The 25,318-nt window shown below is 37.2% G+C and overlaps 1 protein-coding gene across 5 annotated transcripts in view; it reads left to right on the top strand.

Annotated features, from left to right (window-relative positions):
* The window catches only part of dcdc2 (doublecortin domain containing 2), an 82,853-nt gene that overhangs the window by 28,632 nt on the left and 28,903 nt on the right, over positions 1 to 25,318 (top strand). For all 5 annotated transcript variants that reach the window (XM_002937920.5, XM_031904016.1, XM_031904013.1 and 2 more), the window contains one exon: positions 1,295 to 1,472. In XM_002937920.5, the coding sequence (XP_002937966.1) occupies positions 1,295 to 1,472 (178 nt within the window). The remainder of the gene's footprint in view (positions 1 to 1,294; positions 1,473 to 25,318) is intronic.

Genomic DNA, 25,318 nt, shown 5'->3' with positions numbered 1-25,318 from the left:
AACTTCCACGAAAAAGTTGTATTTTCCGCAAAGATTATGACCATGTCGGAATTAATTCAAGCTTTGGTATCGTGACTATCTTTTGGCCAGGTTGGATCTGTAGAGTGCCAGTAAGTGCTATGGAAGGCTTCCAAAATCATACATTGAAGTTTCTAAGCCAAAAGGGTTTTCGCGCCGTTTACATTCGTTTGGATCCTAAAAATTTTGTGACTTTCAGATTGCAACCATGATATTTTCGTATGACCAAAAAAATAATTTTTGTTACATTTTTGCACATCAGAAATTATCGTGGTTACTGCAAATTTTTTCCAATCATGCTTTTAACCACACAAAATTTGTGGTTTCATGAATGGGCCCCTAAATAAACACAATAGGATTGTTTTGCCTCCAATAAGGATTAATTATAACTTAGTTGGGATCAAGTACATGGTACTGTTTTATTATTACAGAGATTTTTTAAATTAGAATTATTTGCTTAAAATGGAGTCTATGGGAGATGGCCTTTCCGTAATTTGAAACTTTCTGGAAAATAGGTTTTTCGAAAAAAGTGATCTCACACCTGTATAGCATTTAACATAACCAAGACTTATGTTACAAAAGATACCATAGTGTATGTTACAGTAAAGAAATGTAATGAAATAAATACACATTCTGCAAAGTAAATTGACTGTAATAACAGCAGTAGACATATCCACTGTAAGATATTAAGGCTTGACTAGGCTTTTGAACTTTAATAATTCTCTGGAATGTATTTATTTATGCTGTTACTGGAGGAACTGCAGTAGCCTGGGGACTTGCTTTATCCAGCACATAATGGTGGATAATTAGACAGGTTGCTGTAGTCAAGCAGTGTGATGCAAGGTATGTGGTCTGCTCTGCTGCCAGGGAAACCAGTAGCACTGTTGCAAGAACTGTCCCATAGGCTCCAAATAAAACAAATCCCTTTAGAGCATAGGTTTAGCAGTGGGAATCAAGCTGCTTCAAAACGTGTGTGAAATGTGTAAACACATTCATAATACGGACACATTTTTTTCATCATGAAATGGCCTTACTTATGTTGCATATATCTCTAAAGGAGTGTCTATAAGTACATGTTTAGTGTATTTGTGCAAGAAACTGCAGTATGGTCTTTATAAGATTTACTCAGTATATTAGCAGCCTAAGCTTTTTAACTGCTGGCATCAATGAAGCAAGGCTTGAACTAGGGTTTATGTAAGAAAATGGTTGTCAATATGTTTCCTAAACTTCTTCTCTAAAAAAAATACAGTCTAATGACTCCATAATTTGTTGACAGAGACATGAGCGGCAGATTAAATCAACGGGAGGTTCCAGTGACACTGTAGATAACATGATATCTCCACAGCCACCAAAGCCTAAAGGAAGAAAACATACAGAGCCCCAAATACTAAACAATGCCAGAGTGAAGCAAAACAACGAACAAACAAATTCTCATATTATCTTCCCTGTGAATGGTAAGTGTAAAATTCAAAGATTAAGTTTAAGGCTAATGACAGACAAGGTGTTCCTGAGTATTTAGGGACAAGTTTCACCTGTACATGCAGTGAAAGATCATTGCCATTAAGGGCTAAAAGCACAGAGTTACACACTGTTCTCTCCAGGCAAAAAAATCCAAAATAGGACATACCTGGTGTGCAATTAACCTAAAGACTTACAATTTGATACCCTTTTTTTTGGGGCAAACTTTAGCATAGCATACTGGAAAAGGGTTTAAGGGTAACGCTTGGTTGGATATACTATAGGTTGAATGTACTGTAGGTTAAAATCACAATTGCCCTAACTAAAGATGTTCTAACAATGTTCCCCAAAGTTTTATTGTTAGTCTTGAAGAAGCTCTTCCTTATGTAAATAACAGGACTTAAGCTCACTGTGCTTTATGCTGCTAAAAGTACATGGCTGAATACTGGTAGCCCCACACTGTATAGGTTTGGTTTCTAAGGACATTGTGTTCTGAAGCTCCTGTAGTGTGCCTGCTGGAAGCCCTGAAGCTATAAACGAAGGGGCTGCATGACAAGGGATTCGAATGACCAGCAGCCAGATTACACTGGTTTATGTTTAAAGATGGGCAGAATCAGATGCAGCTGTGATTGGGTGAGAAGCAATGAGTTAAGGAGGGGGAAAGCTGGGCTTGGGGTGGAAAAGGATAGGGATGTAATGTCACAAGGGAAGCAGTTCACATCTTCTGAACAGGTAGAAACATCCCACCCTCCCCTCTTTTTTCAAAACAGTGGCTATATGGTAATGTATTTTAAGATGCACCTGTCACAGCAGCGGTAGGACTTTGCCAGAGTACTGCACAGGAAATTTTAGAAGGGGGAGAAAGGAGCTTCTCTCCCTTGACTGCACGGTGGGTTGATTGATACAGACGCTACTACTGCTTGTGCAGCCTGCTTGGATTTCCTATCTTTGAGGCACTGCAGATTCAGGACCGGCAGCAGGGCTGCTGAACTTCTTTCATAGTGGGAGATGCAGCTCCTGCTGGTAGCAGAGTTTGGGGCCATCCTCTCTGTAGGTAGAGGCAGCCTAATACTCAGTGGTGGATATAATGACTTAGGGGCACATTTACTAACCCACGAACGGGCCGAATGCGTCCGACTGCGTTTTTTTTGTAACGATCGGTAATTTTGCTATTTTTTTCGTATTTTTTGTGTTTTTTTCGTATTTTTTGCGATTTTTTCGGCGTCTTTACGATTTTTGCGAAAAAACGCGAGTTTTTCGTAGCCATTACGAAAGTTGCGCAAAGTCGCGATTTTTTCGTAGTGTTAAAACTTGTGCGAAACGTTGCGCCTTTTAAGTTTTAACGCTCCGAAAAAGGCGCGACTTTGCGCGCAAGTGTTAACGCTACGAAAAAATCGCGACTTTGCGCAACTTTCGTAATGGCTACGAAAAACTTGCGTTTTTTCGCAAAAATCGTAAAGACGCCGAAAAAATCGCAAAAAATACGAAAAAGTCGCAAAAAATACGAAAAAGTCGCAAAATGTTCGTTTCCAATCGGAATTTTTCCAATTCGGATTCGAAATCGTGTCTTGGTAAATCAGCCCCATAGTGTTGATCACAAGTCTTCAGTAAGGAACAGCAGAGCATAGTAGCGATTTCTTATGGAATTCTGGCTTTGAATATTGCCTTGGGGTGAGGCTGGCAAGGTCCTATTTATTTGATAAAATGTAAATAAATGCTGTGGCCTCTTTTTACCCATTTCTGGCTCCTGGTGTTTTAAGGTATGTAACAATGGGGTTCAGAGCGAAGGGCAACATGAAACTGGTACATACTTTTATACAGGTATGGGATCCTTTATCCGGAAACCCGTTATCCAGAAAGCTCCGAATTATGGAAAGCCCATCTCCCATGGACTCCATTATAATAAAATAAAACTGATTTCCTTTTTCTCTATAGTAATAAAACAGTACCTTGTAATTGATCCCAACTAAGATAGAAATAATCCTTATTGGATGCAAAAGAATCATATTGGGTTTAATTAATGTTTTATTTATTTTTTTAGTAGACTTAGGGGCTGATTTACTAAGACACGAATTCGAATCCGAATTGGAAAAATTCTGATTGGAAAACGAACATTTTGCGACTTTTTCGTATTTTTTGCGATTTTTTCGGCGCCTTTACGACTTTTCGGAAATTATCGCGACTTTTTCGTTACCAATACGATTTGTGAGAAAAAACGCGAGTTTTTCGTAGCCATTACGACTTGCGCGAAAAAACGCGAGTTTTTCGTATCCATTCCGAAAGTTGCGCAAAATCTGGCGATTTTTTCGTAGCGTTAAAACTTGCGCGAAAAGTTGCGCCTTTTTCGTAGCGTTAAAATTTAAAAGGTGCAATGTTTCGCGCAAGTTTTAACGCTACGGAAAAATCGCAACTTTTTGCGCAAGTTTTAACGCTACGAAAAATCGCCAGATTTTGCGCAACTTTCGGAATGGCTACGAAAAACTCGCGTTTTTTCGCACAAATCGTATTAGTAACGAAAAAGTCGCGACAATTTTCCGAAAAAATCGCGACAATTTTCCGAAAAAAATCGCAAAATACCGATCATTACGAAAAAAACGCAATCGGACGCATTCGGCCCGTTCGTGGGTTAGTAAATGTGCCCCTATGTGTAGCTTACATGCTGCTTAAATACAACATGGCATCAAAAAAGCACAAAAACACTGGTAATTTCTGGCAGGCAACACAATGTCCAAAAATTACTTTTCCTGTGAAGAACATTGTAATTACAGTATCCTTGCAGGCACCCATACTTTATTACTTTTAAAAATGTAATGCTGCACACAAGGCAAATCTGTATATTTTGTTATCCCACTTTTCCCACAAAATACTCTAAATAACCCCCCTCCCATTTATTCTTATTGTAATCTGTGTATTTGCTGCCCTGATTATGCACAGAACTTTTAATATGTTTGTGTACTTCAGTGGAGTTTTCAAATGTTGAGGATAAGAAAAATTAGATCATAAACATGCAATGCAAAATAATGTAGAGAATAAAGGAAATCAGCAAATCCTCAGATCTGTGTGGATTTGATTTGACAGACCTATATTTGGTTCTGCTGCAAATTTATTTTCCTATAAAGCAAATAGAAGCAAGCATGTAGTATGGTATGTGTTTATTAATAGGTAATTTATGTTTCATATATATTCATATAATAAATTGATTTCCCAGATATAAAGCCTGATCTTTTCACTTGAGTTTGCAGTACTAGCCATTCAGTAAGAAATTTGCTTGTCAGAAAAACTTTTGCTAGCCAAGAGTTATTTCAACATAGAAATAGAGGAGATTGAGTAAGGAATCTGCTTAGAATGCACCAGATTTACTTGCAAGCCTCACAAGTGAGGTTGGCCTTTAGGGCTCTGGCACACGGGGTGATTAGTCGCCCGCGACAAATCTCCCTGTTTGCAGGCGACTAATCTCCCCGAATTGCCATCCCACCGGCGACAATGTAAGTCGCCGGTGGGATGGCACACGCTATGCAGGCGAAGTTGCCTCGCGAGGCATTTTCGGCGATTTGCCGAAATCGCCCCGCCGCGTGTGCCATCCCACCAGCGACTTACATTGTCACCGGTGGGATGGTATGGGATGGCAACTCGGGGAGATTAGTTTTCTACTTCTTGTCACTTACAAACCACAAATAGGGTTTATGGTGCAATATTTTTTACTTATTGCCACATACAAACCACGTTTAGGGTTAATTTAAAACAAGATTTAACCTGCAGAACATGCTAAATGAAAGCAGAAATCCTTACAAAAATATATATAATTGCCATATATTTTGAACTGAATATATTTTTGACAAATTCTTTATTTTTTTTAAACTTTCCCTGCCAATTTAGTTTATTTATTGCAGCTTCCTTTCTTGCTTCCTCTAGTCCCCCTGATACATGGCTGTGGGTGGTTAAGTATTTATAAATGAAATGCATGTGCATTTGTTTTTCTCTTGGACTAAAGATCTTTGCTACCTCCTTTCTTGCCCAGGCAAATTTTTCCCATCATAAACTTGAGAAGCATTTTAATTTCCATTCTACCACGATGAATGCTTGCCATATAATAACTGTTTTCTCTCACTTTCACTCTGATGATTATACAGTTTCACAGTCACTAGGTTTAGACTTTGAAACATATGTGATCTTGCCATCTTTCATGGCATTCGAGATGCAAAAACATTTGTGTCTTTTATATATCTAACCCCACTGGCAAAAGAAACACTGTATAAAATTATATCATTTTTCACTTATGACACATGAATATTTGCTTATGTGACACTATCTATTAGCACTTGCTCCAGTGGGAAACAGAAATAGCTGAAGAGAGGCTTATGTGGGAAGGAAAATGAGAAATGCAAGAAGACTAGTATTTATACCACCAATCTAATGTCTTTAGTGGACTCTGAACAACTTGCTGCTGCAATTATAGCTAGTCACATGTGTCTGCCTTTATTACTTGCCCATAGCACACAAGGAAGATATAACTATCAGTATGATCCAAGCTCCTTGCATGTGTTCTTGGGAAGTCTCAGCAAGACACAGCCTCAGCTGGCACTTTGTCCAATAAGGCAATACTAATTCTGAACAGTCTCTGCTATTAAATACATTTGAAAAAACACCTATGGGACCTTTGCATTATGCAGAACAGATTTTGAGCCAGATTCAAAATGTAAGCATAATAGCCAATAAACATTTCTCCCTTTTCTTGACTGTTGCAACAACGTGGCTCTATACAATTCCTGTATAGCCACTGTTTCAATGTTATTTTCCAGCTGTTCACATTAGGAAGGGCAAGGTAGCCTCGGGATTGAATGGATCATATGGAAAACAATTCAGGCATGCTATTTAGAACATGATGAAATAAAGATAAAGAGGAAAGTATTTTGTGCAGGCCACAAGGGGAAAACACGATTGCTTGATACACTTACGTTACAGAGCTTAGCTCTTGCATTGCTAGAAATTGAGTTTGTCTCTTCACAGCTGTCCCTCTAGACACCTCATAAATCCAAAGCAATTTTTTTTGTAATAACATTTCCACTTTATTTTCAGTATATTTTATCTAGCCAGGCCATTTTACTGTAAATTACCCATACTTGATACATACTGTCTTCTTTACTCTTTCAATGTAGTTTCTGTATGTCACTTATTACATTTCACAAAGAGAATGCAATGACCCCTTACCTGTGTTACTAACTCACTGGATGTGAATTTTACAGTGTTAAATAAAGGGTGCAATTCCCTCTTTAACATGAAATGTGCTTATTACATATACTATACAAGACTTACGTTTAAAGGTTAACTTAACAGTTTAAATTGACCATAAAAAACGTAGTACCTGCCACGTTGTTTTGGCTTTTTGCACAAAACGGAGGTAGTTTTCTTAGATAAGTCTTATATTTATCTCCTGGTGTCCCAGCATACATAGTGCGCCTATAATGTCAGCCTTACTTGCTGTGAAGTGCTTTGTTTCCCATACAAAAAGGGTATCTTTTTAAATGGGGTAAACAGGGTTAAGTTTAAAAACAGTGGGGAGACACCAACATTCAAACAAAACTTGGAATACCCAATGCTCAGTTCTACACATACCTACACATCAGTCACTATCTGCAAACCAACAAACTCATAGCAGTAAGCCACCCGTCACAATTTGAACAATGGTGCTGATTAACCTCCAATAAAAAGAATGGAATAGCGATAGTCTACAACTTTCTAATGCAGAAATACATTGTGGATAACCTACCAGTACAGATACTTTGGGAGCAAGATCTCCGAACACCATTCAACATGTGACCGCTGGGAATATCTATTCAGAATATATATATATAATATATTCATAATAATGTACAAATGGTACATGACTCTAGATAGAGTGCATACAGCCTATCCAAACTCTTCTATACTCTGTTGGAGATGCCATGCATATGTGGAGTCATTCCTCCACATATGGTGAGCTTGCCCAGTTGCTCTACTCTCCCCTTTACAATCCTTTTCCTATGTCTATGTTTTTCTTCCTTGTTACTCAGTTCCTAAAGTTTTTAAAGAAAAAACAGTTGGGAGACAACCTCTGTTTGTTTAGTTGGTTACTGAACAGTCAGGTTATATTAATTTGCAGTAAATTATCTGCATGTCAGTATCTGCATGGTCTGGTCTAAAATAATATTTTGGCATGGCAAAAAAGTCATTGGCAGGTTAAAAAAAACAATAAAATGTATGAACTGCTTTTCACAGAAGACTGATTTTCTGTGTGAATGGCTCCTAACTCACATTACTTGTCAGACTATAGCCGTGCCTATAAAAGCTATGTTTTTTGAATTAGAGTTTTATAAATTTTGTGTCTTGAAACCACAGAAAATAAGAAGGTCTACACCCAGTAACATCTGTTTCGCTTGGCACATGAGGAGTTGAACATGTACAGATGTTTTCTACGAATTTCCTTATATCAGTCACTTAGTAATCTGCCTTCTCAGGAATCATGGCTAATGGATTATGCTCACTTTTTTATTTATTGGTTCCATGCATGTACACAAAATTTTAGAATAAGGGGGGCATTTAATAAAAATTAGATTTTTTTTCGGTTTGGGGTTTTTAACGCTGCAAACCCAAACTTGTCAGGTAAAAAAAGTGACCTTTCTGTGATTTATTAAGTGACAAATCCGCGGCAATTCCAAGTGTTAAAATACACTGGTGAAAAACCTGTCGAGTTCATGTAGCCAATGGAAGATTTTACAATTGGAAGATCTTTCTGTGCTTCATTGTCAAGTAAAAAAGGTTGCGACTTCACTGCATCTTTTTTTCATTTGTGCTTTTTCAGTTTGAATCTTTTGATAAATGACTGCCATTCATGGAAATGAGTTTATTAGTGTATTCTAAAAATTATGAAACCAAAAAAATTGAGTTTTAGTACATGCCCCACTTAATGTGTCTAGCTTGCTGTTCTTCATCTTTTATGCCTGGGAGTTAGATGTTGGAACAAACATCTGCCTGTATGTACCAAAGCTCCTCTTCTTCTTCCTATAGTTCAGAGTGCAACAGCAAAATGGTGACCAAATTTTTTATGGCCCCTTGTAGGGTATACTTCTGTTCAGCCTGAGGGGCCCATGGTATATATATCACCTTAAGAGAATTACACTTTTGTATACCCACTTGTGATGATTTGGAAAGTTCCTATAATTAATTAGTGTGCAAATTATATTCAGTAATTGCTATTTATAACGTGACTTCCATTTACTCTTGCAATGTTACTGGCCAATTGGTTTTCTTATTATACTGACATTGACAACTGTGCCCCCTTTGAAAGCTTTTAATTAAAAGTGTCAATAAAGTCTGCATATGTTATTGCAATTAATCTGTGTTTTTATGAAGCATAGCCTTAATTAAACAAGCAATTATAAGCTCAGATAAGTTACCTGTTATAGCAGTGAGCTGAATGCTAACTCCTAGCAGATACAGGATGAGTTTAAAACAGGGTAGGCTTTTGAAAGGTCACATAAAAATAGTTGTATCAATGTAAAAGCCAAAGGCAAACCATTAATAAATAGCATTTGCTTGATGTTGTAGAATAAAACATCTGATTGGTCGCTATGGGCTTCTATAAAAATCCCCACTTTCAATTTGCAAATAAATTGCATTCAAAAGCCAGACTCCTGTTGTTTTCAATGGAACATAATACTTACTACTACTAAGCTATTGCTCAATATTGAGTAGTGACTGTACGAAAACTTCAGCCTCTTTCTTCATCTGTAATGTATTCTCTACATTAGGGATGAGTAGCTGTCAGTTTTCCTAGCTTTGGATGTAGGGAGGTGCTGAGAGATGCAGTTAAGGCAGTTAGATTGCAGCAGGTCAATTGTGCCTGCCAATATTTGGCATAAAACTTTCTAATCATATTTTTGAGTATTAGATGATTTAATTTTTCTGACTATGCATGTTTGCTATTTTAATAGGAAGATATAATTTCTGGATTGGTCTGAATACCAAATCCTCCGCACAAAAACACTAGCTGGATACTAATTCATATATGTCATCCTAATTATAATTTTTTATGTATTCAGCACGCCCTGCTGTTAAATAGATGTAGTTAGATTGTTTATATTTCAGTACCTATCTGTATGAATTCTTTGAATGTACATGGTAATGTTTCAGTCAACCTAAAGATGGCAGTACAATACCAGTTTAAAGCCTAAATAAAAAACACTTAACAAAGATAGAAAAGCAATGAGCTTTTTCTTCAGGGAAACAGATCCTATTTTCACTTGGCACCCGAGATGCAGTGTGAGATATAGTGGTGATTGATAAAGTTGGATGTGAATTACATTTTTTACATCTATTTGAGCGTCAACCAAGATGCTTGTCTCTTATGCTTTGGTGCAGTTTCTAGAGATATTGTGCTATATTAGGAAAATAAATAGATACCTCAGGCTATGTAATGTGCACTGAGATCATGTTTTAGAAAATGTATTCAACTAGGTTGTGCTAATGGGAGCATTGCACGGTGACATTAAATGGTATGTATAGAAGGACAGAGCTGCCCATCTGTGCTTCCACACACAGTGTTAGAGAGCCATTCCAGTTAAGCAGTACACAAGTTCAAATAATGTGCAGGAGATGAAGCGGGATCAAAAAGTTGTTTTTCTATTTTTTGTATGGATCATTTAGATTTTAGTGTTATAATGCAAGATATTACCACAGAAGTCAAGATACCTTGTTTATGAATGTGAAGATAAAACAACCAAATATTTTCCTTAAAGGAGAAGGAAAGGCAAAGTCACTTGGGGGTGCCAAAATGTTAGGCACCCCCAAGTGACTTAAATCACTTACCTTCTACCCCGGGCTGGTGCCCCTGTTAGGAGAGAACAGCACCAGCCCGGGGTAGCTGCAGTGCTTCCTCCTTCTGTCTTCGGTCGCGCGCGCATGCACAGTAGAGTGAAAAGCTGAACTTTAACAGAGAAGTCGGCTTTTCACTCTACTGTGCATGCGCATGTCGTTTAGTCCTTCCAAAACGAAGCCGGAAGGAGGAAGAGCTGCGCTACAGGTACCCCGGGCTGGTGCTGTTTTCTCCTAACTGGGGCACCAGCCCGGGGTACAAGGTAAGCGATTTAAGTCACTCGGGGGTGCCTAACATTTTGGCATCCCCAAGTGACCTAGCATTTCCTTGTCCTTTAAACAGCCAAACAAATAAAGGGTGGTTATCTTGGAGGTAATCACAGATGTAGCAAGAATATGTTAGCGTAAGCTCAGATGACAAGCAGTACATACACTATAACCTACCAGGGCTGTCCAACTGAGGGCCATTGGATGTATGTAGCCCCAACAAGATATTTTAATGGCTTCCAGACTGAGCAACAGTGATCTTTTTGTACAACATCATCATTTTAATACAATTACACCTTAAACATGTAGCATGTTAAATAAATGGTCAAGTATATGCGAGCAGATATCACCTATACCCTCATTCTGTATTCTGTTTTGTGGGTAAAATTTCCCTTACAATAGGAATTTGGGATCAGATAGTATTATAACTGAAGTTTGCAGGTTCTGTAAGGTAACATACTTCATCTCCATTCATATATTACAGTATTTGAAAAACAAACACTTTATTGTTGGGAGCAAAATCAGTATTTTTCATCATTATTTCTTCACTCCTGTGGGGATACAAACGGATTTAAGTGACATTTGAAATCAATTTTACCCCACTTAAGTACTTCATCAGTTGTGTTTTAAATAGCTTATCAGTATTTCTCTGTGCAAAGTGAGCCATGAAAAGCAATCTCCACAGCTAGAAAATTACTTATTTACATATACTTTATTGCAGCATGAAAAGCAAAGGCAATATTTTGCAGAATGAGCACATTTAATTGCTATATATATTGGAAGCCCTATTTTTGTGGTATTACTGGCCCTTTAAACGTGTCTCCCGTGACAGGATTTTGGTGTGCATTCAGGCATAAGCTTTAGCATCCTGATACCTGCAATTCAGACTCCAGAGAGCAGAAGGATGTGGGAAAGCAATATAGTTGTCAGAGATACTGAAATGTTCACTTCCCTGCAGATGTGATAGGCAAGGGTGATGTAATGGAAAGGGGCTCCCAAAGGTTCTTATCTACATTTTAGCTTCCTTTACCTTAACTGCAGCTTGCTTTCCATGCATATCTTTCCCCAGTGTACAGTAGTCTGTACTTTATCCTTTTCCTCTGTCACTCCTTCTGCAAATGACCTTTTATGTGTAGTGTTTCGCTTTCTAGCTGTCACTAGAGTTTTTCATTTGTGAAGACTATTTTTACTACCTGTAAGCAGAGGGAAATATACATTTTAATGTCAGTTCTTAACCGTACTTAAATGTTAGGATCTAAACCTAATGGAAATTTGTTGTGCTCGTTCCCCATAAATCACCATTCAGCCTGGACGCATGCGGACCTAGCAAAAGCTCAGGGCTAAATTATACAAATGAGAAATGAGTCCACCTCTGACTTGCTTCATATAACAAAGATTTATTTAACAGAATTATTCTATTTTCAAGATATATCTTTAGAAACTAAGTAAAGAGGTAACTCAGTCTTACTGATCGCTGGCATGTAAAAGTGTGTCCTTCTCCTGGAAGTCTGAAGGGTAACTTTCTTTGTCTCCCAATGGCTTTATAATGCAGCCACATGCTATTCTCTTGGTCAGTGCACATACAGGCATGGCTTTATTCATTTGAAGTTGCTGGGGAACATCAGTAAGGGTATGGGAATATAATGCCATGGGAATGTAAATATGTGATTGATGAGATTGGTTTCCCCAAGGAATTATTTGTACCCGCAGGAGTGGACACCAAAGCTAAATGCAGAAAAATCTCATCAACCACATATTTACACTCCCATGGCAATTTACCCTTACTAATGTTTACCAGAATCTGTAGTTTTTGGGGTCAGAGTACTGTTTATGACCCCAAAAAGCACAGATTCTGAGACAGACAGATTTAGCAAGTTCAAAATTGAGTTTTTTCTGCACTTAAACTTGCAAACTCTACTTAGTTTCCAAAAGTATAATTTTTCAGATTTAATAAGCACAAATAACTCTAAAAGCTGGTAAGTTCATGTAGAAGTCAATGAGTGTTGCCCCAAATGTAAGTGATTTTTTTTTTTTTTCGATTAGGGTTTATCTATTTTTTTTTAATTGAAAATGATGAGTAGAATGCAATTAGCTGTGTTTCAGTTTTTTCCTGGTCAGTCAAGTGAGTTTTCAAGATAAATAAGCACACATTTGAGTTTGGTGAGTTTTGAGGTCTTTCCATTGAAACTTCTCACACTCAATTTTTTATATTAATGCTTAACCATATTTTGTCACATGATAGGTGTGCTACATTTATATAGTAGACCCCCTTCCTTTTACATTTTTTAGAGGTTTAGAAAAAATGGTGTAAAATTAGGGAAATGCATTATGCATTATATATTGGCACAAAAAAACAGTGTAAAATGTGTGAATATTTAAAATCAGGGAATGTAAAATTCAGTTTCACTGTAGCTGACATGTACTTTAGACCTTGCAGTATGGGTACAATGACACTTGATTTGAAGCAGGCTGCCCATGCTCGGCAGCCATCAAATTTAACTGAACTGGAGAGATTTTGTATGGACGTATGGTCAAAAATACCAGCCATCCAGAATCCAGACACCCATCAAAGGCTATAGGAGGCATATAGAGGCTGTTTCATTTGCAAAAGGAGGCTCAACTAAGTATTGATGTAATATCTCTGTTGGGGTGCCCAGATTTATGCACCTGTCTAATTCTGTTATGATGCATATTGCATATTTTCTATTAATACAATAAACTTTATGTCACTGCTAAAATACTGCTGTTTCCATAAGGCATGTTATATCTTGAAAGGAAGTTGCTACTTTGAAAGCTCAGCCAATGATAAACAAAACTCCAAAGAATTAAGAGGGGTACCCAAACTTTTTCATATGACTTTAAAAGGTCTAAAAAATAAAAATAAAATTATTAAGCAGCCAAGAGGTTTAGTATTCCTTCCTATTAAAATATAACTAATTGTAAAGCATGTAGTGGTTTTATTTTATAAATGGGTTGTTCACCTTTACATGTACTTTTAGTATGATGTATAGAGTGATATTCTGAGACAATTGGCACCTGGCCTTCATTTTTTATTATTTGGTTTTTGCGTTATTTAGCTTCTTATTTAGCAGCTTTCCAATTGCAATTTCAGCAATCTGGTTGCCAGGGCCCAAATTACCCTAGCAACCATGCACTGATTTGAATGAAAGACTGGAATACAAATAGGCGAGGGCCTGAATAGGAAGATTAGTCATAAAAGTGGTGATAACAATACATTTGTAGCCTTGCAGAGCATTTGTTTTTAAGATGGGATCAGTGACCCCCATTTAAAAGCGGCAAATATTCAGAAGAAGAAGGCAAATAACTCAAAAACTATAACAAAAAAGTAAATTGAAGGCTAATTGAAAAGTTGCTTAGAATTGGCCATTCTATACTAAAAGTTAACTTTAGAACCAACCCTTTAAGGAAAAGAGGAAGGAAATTCCAGACAGCTATTTGGATAGTGTTAATTAGCTGAAGTTATCTAGGCAGAGTAGGAACACAAATAAAGGAAAGCCCTGGAGATATAAGCGCAGGGGCTGCATGACAAGGGATCCGAATAACCAGCAGCCAGATTACACTGGTTTATGTTTAGAGATTGGAAGAACCAGGTGCAACTGTGATTAGGTGAGAAGGAAAGAGTTAAAGCAGGAGAAGGCTGGCCTGGGGAGGGGCGGAGAAAGAGAGGGATGTGATGTCAGAAAAGCACTCACTTCCTTATCTTCTCAGCAGGTAGAAACATCCCACCCACCCTCCCTCTTTTTGCATATTTTGAGAAATGTCAGGAGTTTCTCTTCTTTTGGTTTTCATATTATCTATTAATAACTGAATGTGGAATTTTACCTGAATGTATTTTTATATTGTGCTTTCTGTATCTTTATATGGTATAAACTTGAGAGTCAGCTTTGTGTTTAATTCATGTTAACGATTTCTTGATCCAGGGAATGTTTCCGATCGCCCAGGGGGTCAGGAAGGAATTTTTTCCCTCTTGAGGCATAATTGGCACTAGCTTCAGGTTGGGTTTTTTGCCTTCCTCTGGATCAAAATAGTGGATATATGATAATATATTTTAAGTTTTATTTGTCACAGCAGCGGTAGGACCTTGCCAGAGTACTGCACAGGTCATTTTAGCAGAGGGAGAAAGGAGGTTCTCTCCTGTGACTGCACGGTGGATTGATAGATACAGATGCTACTACTGCTTGTGCTAGGTGACAGCCTGCTTGGATTTCCTATCATCGAGACACTGCAGATCCAGGACCGGCAGCAGGGCTGCTGAACTTCTCTCATGGTTGGTAATGCAGCTCCTGCTGGTAGCAGAGTTTGGGGCCATCCTCTCTGTAGGTAGAGGCAGTCTAATACTCCTTCAAGTCTTCAGCGAGGAACAGCAGAGCATAGTAGCGACCTCTTATGGAATTATGGCTTTAGAATATTGCCTTGGGTTAGGCTGGCAAGGTCCTATTTATTTGATAAAATGTGAATAAATGCTGTGGCCATTTTCTCCACCTCTGTCTCCTGGTGTTTCATTGAGATATGTAACAAGGGGGTTCAGTGGGGTACCTCAAGGCGAAGGGTCAATTGAGGAGTCCCCTTGTCATGCTAATACTAGTGAATAATAAAAGTAAACCTTGTTGGAAAAAATAAATAACTCTTTTGGGAGGCTAAAGTACATATATGTATATACGTATATTCTTGCATATTCACATATATTGTTTATTACCCTTAAAAAAGAAACTTTTATGTTTCTGACCTGATAATTATTTTGCTAAATCTCTTGTTTGGAAACTCTTGGAAGTCTACACTGAATTAACAACACTATTAAAATAAATCTGCTTTTCAATGTAAGTGTAGCTCATCTCCCCATTTTGTTTCCTTTTTTTATTTTCACTTGCATTATGGACATATAAAAAACTATTGTTTGACTTTTGCATGATGTCACACTATCTGTATATAACCTTGTGCTTGGGGCCAGTAAGGGACAATGATAGTGAACCTTCAGCACACCACTTGCTTGTATTGGGTTGGGTGCATTCATGTAATGCTGCTTTCAGGCCAAGAACTTCAGCTACACTTTGTACAGGGAAAAAGCACACCAGTACATGCTGGAAATTACGTTTAAGTCATTTATTGCAACAGAAACGTACCACTAACTGGTACAGGGAAGGAGCACCAGTTAGTGGCAGTCAGAAACATTATCAATTGAGTGTCCAAGAGTGTCACATTGAGATGACCGAGCTAGAAGAAAAGTCAACCTAGAACCAAACCTAGATCCTAACCTGCCTCAATGCCTTTACAACCACTCTGACCGGATGACAGTCTGCTAAATTGACTGGCAGGGAGTGGAATTTTTTCTGCTTCCTTGTGATGGTGGCCAAAGGCCAAAATTATTGACAGCGATTCATGTGAATTCATGAAAACTTTGCTTAGCATGACATTGCATTACCAAATGTGCTTCTTTTCCCTTTTTTACCTTAAAAGGGCAAATAGAGCTTTAGAAATTCTCAGGAGAGGCATGTCTACCAAATTTCCAGAAGCTATAAATAGTAAAAATAATGCTTACTTATTGGTCTGCATGCAGTCCGGAGCTTTCACTGGCTTGTGGTTAGCCTGATACTTCTTATTTAGATCACAGGCTTGTATGACAGATTGCCTACCTACATTTAATCTGTGTAAGCATAGTGTAATACTTATCAAATCTGAAACAATATTGCTGTTATTGGTTATGACAGTACCTGTTACTTCTATAATATAATATATAACATACTATAATATATAAATTACAAATATATTATAAATAAAAAAAAATATTTTAAAACATATACAAATTTGGAAAGCCATGCTTTGTCTAGCTAGATGCCTGCTAATTCTTCATTTTGTTTATAAGGTTTTGGGGCAGCGGTGCATTCACTCCTGTAGAACATACTACTTATATCCAATTAATGTTATTATTTCAGCAATAACATTATCATGCAAGGAGCACCAGACAAAGAAGTAATTATAGCCGACACAATTACTGCTATCCTCCATTTAAATAAATATGCAGTTTTTGTAGTTCTTAATAAATGTGTTGATAAAAACATTATATTCCTTATTTCCCCAAAACAGTACAGAATTATAAATAATCACTAATGTGTGCATTTAAAACATTAATACATCTTTTACAACATAAAACACTTTTAAAATGTCTAACTTTCTCATTTCTCCTAGATTTTATTTTCAAGGCAAGGGATTTTTTTAATGGTGTATTAGAAGACACAGTAGCATGTCTATAAAAATGTAGGCTTTTTGGAAGGGTGAACACCTCAAATGTATCTCTTTCTAGCTGAAAAAAGATAATGTGAAAGGAAAAAAGCCTGGAAAACTAATCAGTTTGTTTAAAATTACATTTTTTCATTCTACAAGAATTTTCAGTGTTTCAAGTTGAAACTAGAGGAACAGAGATAATATTGAAGTGATAATTTAATGTTATTATATTTAAATGTCAGGCATTTTTTAAAGAGATTGTGTTCTGGTTTTGCACGTTTCTGCTAAAACATACTAAATTTAACCCAAATCAAGGTAGTGAATAACAGATAATACATTTACCAAATAACTGATAGTCTTGCTGTGTTTTATATCTGTAATTCTCAGTTCTACAACTTGCTGTTGTAGAATTCTCATTTCTGCAACTGATGTTGCAGAATTATGGGGCATGTTCACAAAAGCAATGTAAAATAGGGGATGAATTACAATTTCTGTCACTGCTTTCTATATACAGTAGCTGCCTACTCTACGGCGACATCTTAAGTTATAAAGCCTTCTAGCAATGTTGCAGTTGGGTGTAGAACTACATAATAAAGGTTTATAGTTTGAACAGGCTTAATTACTACGTTGGTTTATGTGCAAGTTTTATTAACTACGTTGGTTTGTGTGCACGTTCAGCTTTTTGTTTCTATTAATTTCAGTGGTCTTGTTAAGTGGCACTTGTTTAGAAAGGTGTGCACTGGAGATTTTACATTTGAAATTTACCCATAACATGTGTACACATGTTTTGGTAGGCTTTGCTCTGACCTTTTCTCTCAGAACTATCTGTATTGTGGAGCAGTGGTTCTCAGATGGACTCTTTACAACTGCTTATGTGCAGTAACACATGTTTCTTCTACATATTTGCAGCTGTTTCATGGAACTGACCTATTACTTTCTTCAGTGGTACAAGCATGGTGAGAGATTTACTCTGTACAAATTTAGGCATGCAAATGAAAAATTAACAGTACAGTAATTGAGATTCTCATTGCAGGGTAGCATAAAAATAATTTTGCATAAGAATTGATTAGTAATCCACCCTGTAGCCTCAACTTTTATGATGAATATAAACCTCACTTGCTGCTAATGTTTTAAAGATTTTGGGAATACCTGGAATACTTTCAGCACCATTGTTTGAAAAAGTGGTACATGCCGTGAAAATGGGGTATAAAGTTTACAATATGTAGTATAGCAAGAGTTGAAATTTTGTGATTCAATATGTGATACATGTACCTCTTAAAAAAAAGATGATAAAAAAGATGTTAACCCTATGTAGAGCATATTTTTTAGATTTTAATTTATTAACTAGTCCCCTGGAAGGACAAATCCCTTATTTTGGTGATTGTAGAATGTGTATCCATAGCCAAGTGAAAGAACTTGTAGACAGCTTTAGGTTTACCCAGTGTTCAGTGTTGGGATGCTACATGTACTAGCTGCATGAGCTGCATCTAAGCTGATCCTTGCATGCTTTCTCTATTATATGGCTATCGGTCACATTTTGGGACATACCGTTAGTGATAAATTTCTTCAGGGAATGTGGCAGGAGCTTTTTAGTCTATATGTTTGTTCAAAAGGATTAACCTGAGGACAAGCCTGATAGAGTTTCATGAAATCATTATAGCTAATAGCATAGAACAGTCTGGAAGTAGACTAATGGAAACAAACCATCTTCAATACCCTGTCAACCTACTAAGTCATATTGTCCATTTTAACCTTTATACAAGTCTAAATGACTAAAAGTGCATTTACAAACACTGTGTATTGTTAATTACAATGCATGGTATTTGAGATAATCTGCATTCAATTATTAAATATGACTGTAGTCACCCTATAAATTAAATGCACATGCTAGCTGAGCTCAGTACTGTTATCACTGGATACACGGTGAATGATTTAGAAAGATGATTTAAACTGCTGGTAAAGAATATAATACAAAATATTGCACATATTATGTATTATGTAAATGATTTGCAATAGCATTATCAGAAACGTATAAGAATCAAGTACTTTGGTCTGTAATCGTGTTGCCAGTTGTTGGATCTGCTCTATTTTGGGTATTTAAGTATTGAACTGAGACAACCTGATTTATTAAATTTTATATATATATATATATATATATATATATATATATTTATATTTACAAAAAACTACAAAGGGAAGATAAGTAGAATGGAGGGAGGAAGGAAGAGAATTGAAAGGTGCAATGGAGGGGAGAGGAAAGTGCTTAACTAACAAAGTATATACAAATGCTGTTTATAACCACTCAGCCAAGCTATCCCTTTCCCAAGACAGCCATACCCAAATGACAGTTCCAGCCAATCAGGTCAATGTTTTTGGGATGATTCATCTCTTCTCAGTAAGCCTCTATAGAGGTTGCACACAACATGAATACCTTTCTAGAGAATGTGTGCAAGAACTGTACAACATTGCATCTTATTAAAAAAGTAAAAAAAACCAAACAATAATCCGAGATCAAACTTTGGCACTGCTTTCTATAGAGCGGGAATCCCCAGCCTTTTTTTTACTTGTGAGTCACTTTCAAATGTAAAAAGAGTTGGAGAGCAACACAAGCATGAAAAATGTACCTGGGGTGCCAAAAAGTAGCTGTGATTAATTATTTGGTAGCCTCTATGTTGACTGGAAGCCTACAGGAGGCTCTGTTTAGCAGTACACATGATTTATTTGACGCCATTGAGAGCAACATGTTCCTCACGAGCCACTGGTTGGGGACCACTGACTATAGAGAGATATGTGCAGTAACCCAGTTGTTCAAATGTTTGGATAGAGAGTATATGATGGGCAAGGCATGGTATGAATACCTTACTCTTGTACTGATCATTGGTGTAGAGTGCACTATTGGAACATCAGAAAGCAAGAGATGGAGCTCCCCTTTATTCATCTAACAATGAACTGGCCAACATGCCACATCAGCAGATTTAATTCTCTGACTGGCTCAATTTCAGAACTGACTGCTATTCATAGTTCATGGATATCGGGTGGGCTTGGCAGGGCACCATACAAATATAAATTTTGTTCCATACATATAATTTGTATGTGTATGGCCAGGTTATGTCCTTTGGGACATTTGGTTAACACTACGGTTTATATATTTCATGTTTTCTTCCATACTTTACTCTCAGTTCATTACACTGGATTTTATTTTTTGCCTATATTGAATTTTATTCTATGAAATTTGTTTTGTTGCCAGACAACCCTGATTATATTCCTGCTTTATGGTAATGTTGCTGACACCAGTTTTGTATAAAGTAGTTATACTGTAGTGATATCAGTCAGCATTTTTGAAATCCATACCTCTGTTATTGTATATAAATATATATTATATATATATTTTATGTCTCTCTGGAATAAGTAGAGATATTCAGCTTGCACCTGCACATCTTGCTTTCATAGATCACGTACTGTCATTGCAGAACATTTCTTTTGACACCAAATAATTCACAACAATGGAAGTTAGCATAACTGTGCTGCATTTCATCAGTAACAAAGACCCCTACATACAGTGGAGGAAATAATTATTTGACCCCTCACTGATTTTGTAAGTTTGTCCAATGACAAAGAAATGAAAAGTCTCAGAACAGTATCATTTCAATGGTAGGTTTATTTTAACAGTGGCAGATAGCACATCAAAAGGAAAATCGAAAAAAATAACTTTAAATAAAAGATAGCAACTGATTTGCATTTCATTGAGTGAAATAAGTTTTTGAACCCCTACCAACCATTAAGAGTTCTGGCTCCCACAGAGTGGTTAGACACTTCTACTCAATTAGTCAACCTCATTAAGGACACCTGTCTTAACTAGTCACCTGTATAAAAGACACCTGTCCACAGAATCAATCAATCAAGCAGACTCCAAACTCTCCAACATGGGAAAGACCAAAGAGCTGTCCAAGGATGTCAGAGACAAAATTGTAGACCTGCACAAGGCTGGAATGGGCTACAAAACCATTAGCAAGAAGCTGGGAGAGAAGGTGACAACTGTTGGTGCGATTGTTCGAAAATGGAAGGAGCACAAAATGACCATCAATCGACCTCGCTCTGGGGCTCCACGCAAGATCTCACCTCGTGGGGTGTCAATGATTCTGAGAAAGGTGAAAAAGCATCCTAGAACTACACGGGAGGAGTTAGTTAATGACCTCAAATTAGCAGGGACCACAGTCACCAAGAAAACCATTGGAAACACATTACACCGCAATGGATTAAAATCCTGCAGGGCTCGCAAGGTCCCCCTGCTCAAGAAGGCACATGTGCAGGCCCGTCTGAAGTTTGCCAATGAACACCTGAATGATTCTGTGAGTGACTGGGAGAAGGTGCTGTGGTCTGATGAGACCAAAATAGAGCTCTTTGGCATTAACTCAACTCGCTGTGTTTGGAGGAAGAAAAATGCTGCCTATGACCCCCAAAACACCGTCCCCACCGTCAAGCATGGGGGTGGAAACATTTTGCTTTGGGGGTGTTTTTCTCATTTTCGCATTAACGGGAAAATGGACGGAGCCATGTATCGTGAAATCCTGAACGACAACCTCCTTCCCTCTGCCAGGAAACTGAAAATGGGTCGTGGATGGGTGTTCCAGCACGACAATGACCCAAAACATACAGCAAAGGCAACAAAGGAGTGGCTCAAGAAGAAGCACATTAAGGTCATGGAGTGGCCTAGTCAGTCTCCGGACCTTAATCCAATAGAAAACCTATAGAGGGAGCTCAAGCTCAGAGTTGCACAGAGACAGCCTCGAAACCTTAGGGATTTAGAGATGATCTGCAAAGAGGAGTGGACCAACATTCCTCCTAAAATGTGCGCAAACTTGGTCATCAATTACAAGAAACGTTTGACCTCTGTGCTTGCAAACAAGGGTTTTTCCACTAAGTATTAAGTCTTTTTTTGTTAGAGGGTTCAAAAACTTATTTCACTCAATGAAATGCAAATCAGTTGCTATCTTTTATTTAAAGTTATTTTTTCGATTTTCCTTTTGATGTGCTATCTGCCACTGTTAAAATAAACCTACCATTGAAATGATACTGTTCTGAGACTTTTCATTTCTTTGTCATTGGACAAACTTACAAAATCAGTGAGGGGTCAAATAATTATTTCCTCCACTGTATGTCATGACAATGCTGTATTAAATTGGTTATAAGGCTTCTATATTGTTTCCTCTTTTTTGGATGCACGTCAAAATCAATAACTAAAGTCTTTTAGAAACAAATCAGCAGCACTCACTATTTACTATCTAACCGTGCTTAAAATAAAAAATATAGTTCATTGAAGTATGTTCAATGATTTAGTTGGGTTACATGACTGCCTTTAGATTCTTCAATTATTACTGAACATACTGTCACAGCTGTAAGCATGCACTGCACTGACATAAAGGAATGTTATATATTTCTTATAGCTTATTATAGGGTGTTTTCAATTTAACATTTTTTTCCAGCTGCAGACAACTCCAAGTCCAAATCATGGAGCATGCAGGAATGTCAGGTAGAGCGCTGGCTAAACTAAATAATTAATACGGATATCGTAGATGTTTTAAAGGGGTTGTTCACCTTTAAATTCATTTTTAGTATGATGTACAGACTGTTATTCTGAGACAATTTTTTATTATTTGCAGGTTTTGAGTTATTTAGCTTTTTGTCCAGCAGCTCTGCAGTTTGAAATTTCAGCAAACTGGTTGCTAGGGTCCAATTTAACCTAGTAACCAGGCAGTGGTTTGAAAGAGAGACAGGGATATAAATAGAGAAGGGCCTAAATAGAAAAATAAGTAATAAAAAGTAACAATAACAATACAATTGTAACCTCACAGAGCAATAGAGTCAAAAGGTTGCCATCTGTCCGGTTTTGACCCGGGCAGCCCTTCCGAAAACCTCCTGCCCGGTTTCCCTAATTAGGAAAACAGGGCAGAACTCAGTAACATTGACATGACGATCGGCCAATTGCTGCATCATAGCCCCGCCCCTGTGATTTCACGGCCCCACCTCCGCTCCATGACATCACGGTCCAGCCTCCTCTCCGCCCCTAATGACGTCACCCCTGCCAGGCTTTCTTAGCTGGCAGAGGTGGCAACCTTAGTCCTGTACATCACTTATAGGCAGGCTGATCTTTTTACCAGGAAAGGTGGTTACATTTTTCCATTTTTTTTTCCATTTTTCCTTTAATTGGAACCCAATGCATACCTGCATCTCTTGTCTTATAACTAATATCTTACTATAAATGTATCACATTAATTAAACATGGCTTGCATAACTAGAAGTGTACACACACATAAAAAGTACTCTGTTAATGTGACCAAGCTACAGTATCTGGAGAGATACACTACGGTCATGGTGTTATTCTTGAACAAGCCCAAATTCTTTCATTTTAATGTTTGCCTTGCAATTTTAAAACTGCTTTCCATGCAGTATTTGAAGAGAATTATTCCCAAACTGACTATAATCGCTTGGATCCAGGAATTGTGTGTTTGGCTCAGATTTATGTGTTTGGTGTTTACACAAGCCTTTGTAAAATACTTTGACAGTATCAATTTGTCACAGTTTGGATCTGCCTGAAAAAATCTACTTGGACTATTCAAAATGTGCCAACATATCCCAGAAGGCACATTGTAGCAATGCGATTCTACTTCAACAAAAATATGATCCTTTGAGAACGCAAAACGTGAGAAGTTCACTTAGCCAAGTGTAGCAAAACTAATCACACAGCTCCTGGAGGCATCCTCTGATTTTTTCCCCAGCAGAGGCATGGCAGCAATCTAAAAATGTTATAATAAATGTCCTTCGTGAGTTATTTCCTTCTCTGCTTGTTTCAACCACTTCCTTTCCATAACAAAATAACAATAGTTTTCTTATTCAGATGCCATTAAGATATTCCATAAGCAGGTTTTCCTTATCAGGTAGCAGCTAAGAAAGCAAATGATAACTTGGAGCAATTGAGATCTGTTAGTGAAAAGAAATGACCTCTTTCTTGCCAGTGAACTCTGCAATTGCTTTTTCAAATGTTTTCAAATTACACAGTGTTCTGGGGCAAATAGAAATGATTCCTGCATTTATTGCTCACTGTCTACAATCTGAGCTATTTAAAGCTTAAAAAATCATGATTGTTTTTCTTTTTTGGTGATATATGTGTAAAAACCATTAACTTCAAATGTTCTTGCTGTAATTAAAGTAGAACTAAATGCTGTATTTTATGTACTGAACATATGTACCAGCCTAGAGATTTTGTAGTCCTTCAACAGTAATGATCCATTCAATGTCTTCATAGTTGTCCACAGTAGCTCCCCTCCTCATCTTTTTAGTCTTTTGAGTGTCAGTGACACGGTGCATGCTCAGTGTGCTTTAGGCTGTTAGGCTTTAGGGGTTATTAGAAATCCTGGGAACATTTGCAGAAACTATGGTTGTACCCATCATAAAAATTAAGCTACAGGGCTGATTAATTCACTGATTTCACAGATTTTTATTCTGCCATTTAATTTGAATCTGATTTAATGACTAATCATTGATGGTGTCAGTTTTTATGACCAGTTAACTTACAACAATGCAGAGCATGTACTGTGAATTACTAGTAGAGAAAATAGCATGCTATGGGTGGCATAGTATAAATGCCCTATTAGAGAAATCCAAAACACAAGTTGTAGTATTTGTAGCTTATTTAGTGAGCCTTGTTCTTATATTAATTTGTCATTGTAATGTAGCATCTGTATTGGCTATTTTAAAGTCCTATATTTAAAATAAAACTTTACACATGATCACCTAACACCTATGACCTAACAGTTGAACCAGCACTTACAGTACAATAATTTAACATAGAAGAGTTACAGAATAAAAATACATACGGATATCACACACTTATAATTCAAAGAATATAAGATTTGATACCAGAATAAAAGAGATAAGATTATCTGTGGAACATTCCACATTGCCCATTTTTTACAAGGTGGGCAATTAAAGGGACTTTTTCTGCATGTATATCAGATTAGTTTATCCCCATGTATTTGGTTGTTGCAAGGAAATTGTAAACTACTAAACTGTACAAGGTGAGCTTTTTTTAAAGATGGTGACAGTCACAGGCAGATGCTGGCTTTTGTGATTGTTGTTTCAACAGTTGCGTGTGTGCATTGCCCCAGTGGATTTTCTTGCAACCTAGCTGTGTGTATATACATAGCTTAAAGGTAATAGCAAATTAGGGACAGAATGTTTCATCTGCTTGTTTCCTAGGGATATAAAAGCGTTTTTATAATTGCCACAACCTTCACTGAACTTTTCTCTCTTGGGGCTCTCAGACTTTAAATGGATAGCTGCCTTTCTGACAGCCAGCAGCTATCACAAATGCTTTAGATCTCTTAATTAATACATATATTTTTTGAAGTGACATGCAGGTTTTTTAATTAAAAAATGCCCAAATATGGCAAATGTATTCGTGGTTGCCTACAACTTTTTACTCTTA

Source organism: Xenopus tropicalis, chromosome 6, assembly GCF_000004195.4.
Source record: "Xenopus tropicalis strain Nigerian chromosome 6, UCB_Xtro_10.0, whole genome shotgun sequence".
NCBI classification, from domain to species: domain Eukaryota; kingdom Metazoa; phylum Chordata; class Amphibia; order Anura; family Pipidae; genus Xenopus; species Xenopus tropicalis.
Note: the sequence above shows the minus strand (reverse complement) of the source record. Positions and strands in the feature narration are given on the sequence as shown.